The 6,372-nt window shown below is 56.5% G+C and overlaps 1 protein-coding gene across 4 annotated transcripts in view; it reads right to left on the bottom strand.

Moving 5' to 3' along the window:
• Positions 1-3,766: 3,766 nt before the first annotated feature.
• Positions 3,767-6,372, bottom strand: part of Ephb2 (EPH receptor B2) — a 186,217-nt gene continuing 183,611 nt past the window's right edge. For all 4 annotated transcript variants that reach the window (XM_045150353.1, XM_004657541.3, XM_045150352.1 and 1 more), the window contains exons 14-16: positions 5,929-6,122; positions 4,467-4,622; positions 3,767-4,038 (exon numbers count right to left, since the gene is read on the bottom strand). In XM_045150353.1, the coding sequence (XP_045006288.1) occupies positions 3,930-4,038; positions 4,467-4,622; positions 5,929-6,122 (459 nt within the window). In that variant the 3' untranslated portion in view covers positions 3,767-3,929. The remainder of the gene's footprint in view (positions 4,039-4,466; positions 4,623-5,928; positions 6,123-6,372) is intronic.

The raw sequence follows: 6,372 nt of genomic DNA, 5'->3' as shown, positions 1-6,372 counted from the left end.
ATTAAGCTTGTAACGTGGGTCTCCAGCCACCTGGCTGGGAAGAGGTGTGTGTGTGGGGGGGGGCTTGGGGCGGGGAACAGAAGCCCAGCCAAAAGGTATGTTTGGGGGCAGATCCGATTCCAGCCCAAAGGTGTAAAAAGCAATCCGAGCTGGGGTGGGGTGGGGGGCTCTGTTTGCTGCCAGTCCGTGTTTGCTTGCTGCTTGCCTTTTAGTATTTGTTGTTTGGTGGTTTCCCTCTGCTCAGATCTGTGAAAGGGAGCCAGTTTCTTGTGCCATTGATGGAACTTCCCCCGGATCTTTAAGCTGAAATAAACTCGTTCCTTCCGCAGACCGCGTCGGATTTGGATGTGCGTCCCAGCCACTTGGAACTAATACAAGGGGGTATCATACATCCTTCTGGCAAGGGCCTTTCAGTCTTGGGTTCTGTCTTGCAATGACAGGGGTCTGGAGAGAGCCAAGAGAAACACTGGGGTGGATGGTACTGTGGGGCCTAAGTCCTTCCTGTGCTTCAGCCAGGGCTGGGGACAGTAGGCTAGGAGTGGAGCCCCCAGCCTTGGAAGGATAACCCCTGACCCACCAGGGGGTGCAAGGCTCTTGACAGTCCACCAGGGGGCGGCATAGAACCCTCGGGTGGGGACCCGCTGGAGAGTTTGTGGAGAAGTCCCACTGATGCCTTTTGAGCTTGAGGCACGACCTTACTGAGTTCACAGTTCCTGCCCTGGTCTAAGTGTCTCGTGTCCCTTGCCATCCTAGCCCCTGCTTGAAGGCCATAGGTCCAGGTGAGACACTTTGATATCCTAGGAAGACACCACCAGTGACCCAACAGGGGAAGGGGCTTCTGGAGCAGAAGGGGCATGGTGGGCGGCACGGCTATCTCTCTCACCCAGCCCGACCCCGCATTGCTCTGCCAGGCCATACCCTCCCTGAACAGCTGGCCCCATTTTCACGGTGCCCTGGCCCGGGATCACAGAGCAGCTTTCTTTCCTCAAGAAGCAAGTGTGTGCCGAGCAGCCCAGGCGGAAGCTCTCCCCTGGCTGTTGGGCAGGTGGGGGCTGGTGCTTGGGGAGGGGGAGGCAGGAAAGGATTAGTAACCAGGCAGCGGGAAGCTCCAAGCTGTGTGCCCAGGCGCGGGCAGCGGTAAGAGGAAGGCGCTTGGCAGCGGGGCCTGGCACCCCCTGTGGAGCAGCTATCAAGAAGTGTGGGGTGAGGGGCAGGCTGTCCCGCGACTGAGGAGAAGTGAACACTGCCTGTACCCCATGTCAGTCACAGTGATGTCTGTTGGATGCCCTGAAGAGGAGACAGAAGGTCCATGCAGCACCCACACTTGGGGAGCGTGCACGCAGGGGCCTGGGGCCACGGGGCACCTCGGGCCCTGAGGCTGGATGGGTAGGTGAGCTGGCTTGAAAACACCAGCCTAGCAGCTTAAGAGAGGAAGCCATCTGACGGAAGGACCAACTGCCAGCCCCTTGTGGGGCCCCGGAGTAGTGGGAGGTGGGCTGGGGAGACAGTTAATCTGAAAAGCATCAGAACGGCTCTTGCCAGAAGGTGACCTTGTATGTGGGGACAGCTGCCACCTGCTCTGGGCATCTTTGGGGCACAAAAGGATGGCCTGCGGGCCGCTGATGATCAGTTTGTGGGAAACCTGCCAATGCTCTCCCCATGATTGTCCTTGCTGTCCTCCCGTGGGCCAGTCTCTGCTCTAATCCCTTCCTTCCTTTTGCATAGCCGGCTCTGAGAACAGGTGAGTGACAGACCACAGGCTGGCCTATGCTGGTTGGGTCCTGACCACAGGCCTGTGCCACCCATCTTCCTCATTGGGTAGACTCCTCCAAGAAATGTTGTGGACAAAAGGACTGGTCCTGAGATGGGTGCCCCTGGCTTCCCTTCCCACTCCTAGACTTGATTTCCACAGCATATCCACTTCCTGCCTCCTCTGCCCTACAGAGAATTCTGCTTTCAGTGAATCTGAGACCTTAGCACACAGCGGACGGTGTTGGCTGGGTGGGAGTTTGTGTCCCTGTCCCCACCCCCACCATTGTCACAGTCTCACCTGGCACCGAGAGCTAGTTCCCACCCTCTGGCTGAGGCATGCTGCCCTACCCTTTCTTGCTCCCAGCACACCTGACTGCCAGCGTGTCGGGTGCCTAGAGCTGAGTCTCTCCAATGCACTTCTCTTCCTGCCTGTGCTTCTGACAAGCCAGGGTTAGAAAGGCCACGTGGGGCATTTTTGTCATCCGTAAGTTTTCTCAGCCTCGGGCCTTCCAGAATCCTGAGGGAGAAAGAGTCCCTGGGAAGAGCATTGCGGGTCACGTGGCATGTCCCAAAGAGTACCAGGCTCTTGCCTTGGAACATACAGAGTACAGGGGTCATTTCATAACTAAAGCGTTTATTTCCATTCAGTTTACTAACCGATTGCTCTGCTCGGGTACCTGCATTTGTGCACAGGAGAGTCAGTGGCCAGACCCCCTTGGCTGATGGTTTCCCTGTGGCCAAAGCTTGAGACCTGGGCAAAGGCCTAAGGGAAAGGAAGGAGTGGTCCCGGGCCGGAGTGTCACAGTGAATGATCAGAGTCCTGGCTTCCCGGGCAGCCTGATTCAGGCTCCCAGAGGTGAAACTGGGTTTTGGCCATCAGAGGACACCCAAGAACCTGAAGGGGGCCTCAATGCCCAGGAAGTACCAGATAGAGTGGATCAGAGGGAGGATTAGGGTAGCGGGAAGGACTTCTGGCCCTGAGCCCTCTTCCACCTCCACCTGCTTTCCAAGACGGTCCTGGGCGGGATGCTCCACCTTAGTGCTAACCCTCCCCCCAGTCCCATTCCCGTCTCTAAATGGCCCAGATGGCCCTCCGGCAGTTGGCTTTGGTGAGGCCTGGCAAGGAGATGGGAGGAGGGAAGAGTGTCAATGAAAACCATATAAAAATCCAGAAATGTGCATATAAAATCTCGCCCTTGGTGTATTGCCTAATCAGTAAGCAGAAAGCACCTTCTTCTTGGAGAAGGATCAAGTCCTCAAAAGGTAGGAAATGTCAAAGTGTCACTTCATTGTCATAAAAAAAAAAACAAAACCCAACAAACAACCCTCCCGGACCAAAACCACCCCTGATCAAAATACCCCGGAGTCCACGGATTGCTGTAAACAAACCCAGATGCAAGAACTTCTCTGGCAGTCGTAGCTGATGACAGTCACCACAGCATTGCCCTCGAGGTGAGGACGGGGCGTGGCCATGTGGGGCGGCAGACCTGGGTGGCCGTCCTCAGGAAGGCTGGCCTGTTTGGTGTGACCCGGGAGGTCAGGAAGCCCCTCTTCTGCACCCTGAACCGATAGCAGAAACAGTTTCTCGCTGGAGTTTCTGAAATCGTCTCCCAAGACAGAAAACTTCTTCTGTCTGCCCAGTGGTAGCTGGAATGGATTGTCCCAGAGCCTCCAGGGCGGCTGCCTGTCCATCTGCCCCTCGAGCCTGGAGCTCAGCTATTGAGTCAGGAGAGGAGGGCGGCCTGTCTCTCCCCTTCCTATTTGCTTTCTCGGAAATGTCTCTTGGCCGTAGCCAGCTCACCTTCCCAGAGGGAGGTGGAGAGAAACCGCTTTTGGTCTCTAACAGGACAAACTGCATGGATCTCCCAAGCCCTTTGCTCCCCCCCCAAGAACCATCATCACTTTCCATATGAGAATCCTTCTTGAAAAATGTTCCTTGCGAGTCCCGCCCCCCTCCCAGATCTAGCGGCTGTCTCCCCCATTCCCTTTTCATTCCTTTGACTTGCACGTGTTCTTGGTGACGTCCTGTGGCCGGAGCGCTGCGTGATTCTTCCTGTTGTCCGTGGCCTCTTGGCAGGTGGCTGACCCTACCATGGACAGAGCACCAGGAGGGCCGGCGTGGGGGATGGAGAGGGCGGCCCGGAGGAAGAGGCGAGGCGAGTCGAGGCAGGCGAACGTCAAACCTCCACAGACTGGATCTGGTTCATTTGTGCCCGCATCACCTGGATACTGTTGAGGATTTTTTTCTGGTGGCCAGCCAGGGTAACCCCAACCCGGAGAATGTCCCTATGGGAGAGAAGCACAATTTAGGGGAAATGTGGGTTACAAAAGGGCCAGCTTTCCCGGGAATGCACGCTGAGGCTGAGGGAGTGGAGACTCGATCCTGGGTGCCCCTTTCCCCTCTGTGGTCAGAAAGCAGTGTGGCTAAATGCCCACTTCCTTTATTTCTTTTCCACCCTCACTGCTTCACCAAACCCTGATGATTTCTAGATGCGGAAACTGGGGCTGAGGTAGAGACAGGGGGTAACTTCTGGAATTGCCCAGTCACAGAGCCAGGGGCTGGCAGGCAGATCTTGCTATAGACATGGATGTGACTCCTGAGCTCCTTGGTTCCCCAGTCTTCTCTTCACCCTCCAGAGATTCCTGCTTGGCTGGCAGGATGGGTGGGAAGGGGTGCTGGTGGGCAGTGGTGGGCGGGGCGGTCGGGCACTTACTCCATCATCATCTGAGACACGACATCGAAGGAGGTGAAACCGGCGCTGGCGAAGCTCTCCTTGTACTGGCCCATCTTGATGGCCTCCAGCCACTCATCCACTGTGTTGAAGCTGGTGTAGTCGGGGACCGTGCGATCCAGCAGAGGCAGGTTGATGCTGCGGACAGGTGGGGACAGGGAGGGTAAGGGCGTACCCACAGGGAGGATAGGACTGCACACGTGGGTATCCTGAGTGAACACAGGTGCATGCATGTGCATGCGTTTCTGTATGAGGGTGGGCGCCCAGGTGAGTGTGCAGGTGTGTATGGGTGAATGTGTGGGAAGTTATGGAAGGCTCTGCTAGGACCAAGGAGGGAGGCTGGGAGGACCCTTCCCTGGACCTATTGTTCTCAGGGGGAGGGACTTTGGCTGGCTTACCTTAGTTAACTGCACTAACTAGTCCCTGCTTTCTCTATCTTTCTCTACCCTGGTGAGAGCCAGGGAGTCGGGCATTGCGGGGGTGGGGGGGCGCTGAGGATGTGGACTATACTTCCAAATATAGACAAAGCTTCCGCCTGACAAGGAGTATGTGGCTCTCATGAGGAGAAAAGCTCCCAGGGACTTTGTCCAGGAGTGGTCAACACAGCATGAAGACCTTGTGGCCACAGGGACCTGGTTGCAGGACTTTGGCTCGGGGGACCTCTGGGCACAACCAGCCCTGGGTCTTGATGCCTGGTGAATGCATCTCGGAAAACCAATGAGCTGCGGGTCTTGGAGAGTTAAGTGTTCAGGGCCAACAGCTGGGTGACCTGTGACATCCACCCCTGGAAGGCAGCAGCGAGATAAGCCTTAGGGAAAAGAGAAGCCCAAGATTGCCTGAACCATGTTCTGGAGCTAAGACATTTCTTCCCCCCACCTTTTTTTTTTTTTTTTTTGAGCTAAACCATTTCTGTGACATGGGGACATGTGTGGTGTGTCCTTCTGAATGGGGTGCATGCACGCACCTACCGGTATGCTTAGGTACGAGGATCTGAGGTTGTCAATGTGTGTGAGAACAAGCGTGAGCGCTTGTGCCTACTTCTGTGTGTATGTGCGCTGTGAGTGTGTGTCGAGAGCTCAGATGCATGTTGGGGGTCAGGCTAGGGTGTGAAGGAAGCTAGGGAGGAAACTCAGAGACAAGCACAGCTAGTCATTAAGACTGCAGGGTGTGGTAATGCTTCTTAAATGCCGGGATATACAGATCAGTCCTGTGTCCCTCTCGCCCCCACTGATGCCTAACCAGCACCAGTCCTACCTGACCTACGCCAAGCTGTGGCGAGGAGCTGCTCTTTGAAGCAAGGGCAACTTTGGGTGTGGTGGGAGGACTGTCCCAGGCCGCTGAGCAGAGCTGGGGAAGGGGGGGTGTGGGCCAGGACAATAGTACCCACAGGAGGGGCAGGGCCGCAGCAGCAGTGCTCAGAAGACAGGGCCCAGGGCAGCCATACCCAGAGGACAGGGGCGCCATGGCTTTGAGGCTGTTGGGGTTGCGGATCATCTTGTCCAGCGTGTTGACGATCTGGCCAAACTTGGGCCTGTGGTTACGATCCTTCTGCCAGCAGTCCAGCATGAGCTGGTGCAGGGCACTCGGGCAGTCCATGGGTGGCGGCAGCCTGTAGTCCTGCTCAATGGCGTTGATTACCTGGGAACAACACGGGAACGTGGTGGGGCCTGCGGCCGGTCAGTTGGGGTTAGGGTATCAGATTTTTTTTCCAGGTTCTGTCCCCAGAGCACTGCAGGCTTGACCTCTAGGAACGCTTTCCTCCCGGGCTAAGCTACATCCCCACCATTCCCAGACTCAGTCTGTCCCAGCCGCCAAGTCCCTGCCCTGCCTTCTGCCAAACTTGCAAATCCAGTGACTTGAGGTGGCCTTTCCCCAGGGTCCATCAGGG

The sequence above is a fragment of the Jaculus jaculus genome, chromosome 5 (assembly GCF_020740685.1).
Source record: "Jaculus jaculus isolate mJacJac1 chromosome 5, mJacJac1.mat.Y.cur, whole genome shotgun sequence".
Lineage (NCBI taxonomy): Eukaryota > Metazoa > Chordata > Mammalia > Rodentia > Dipodidae > Jaculus > Jaculus jaculus.
Note: the sequence above shows the minus strand (reverse complement) of the source record. Positions and strands in the feature narration are given on the sequence as shown.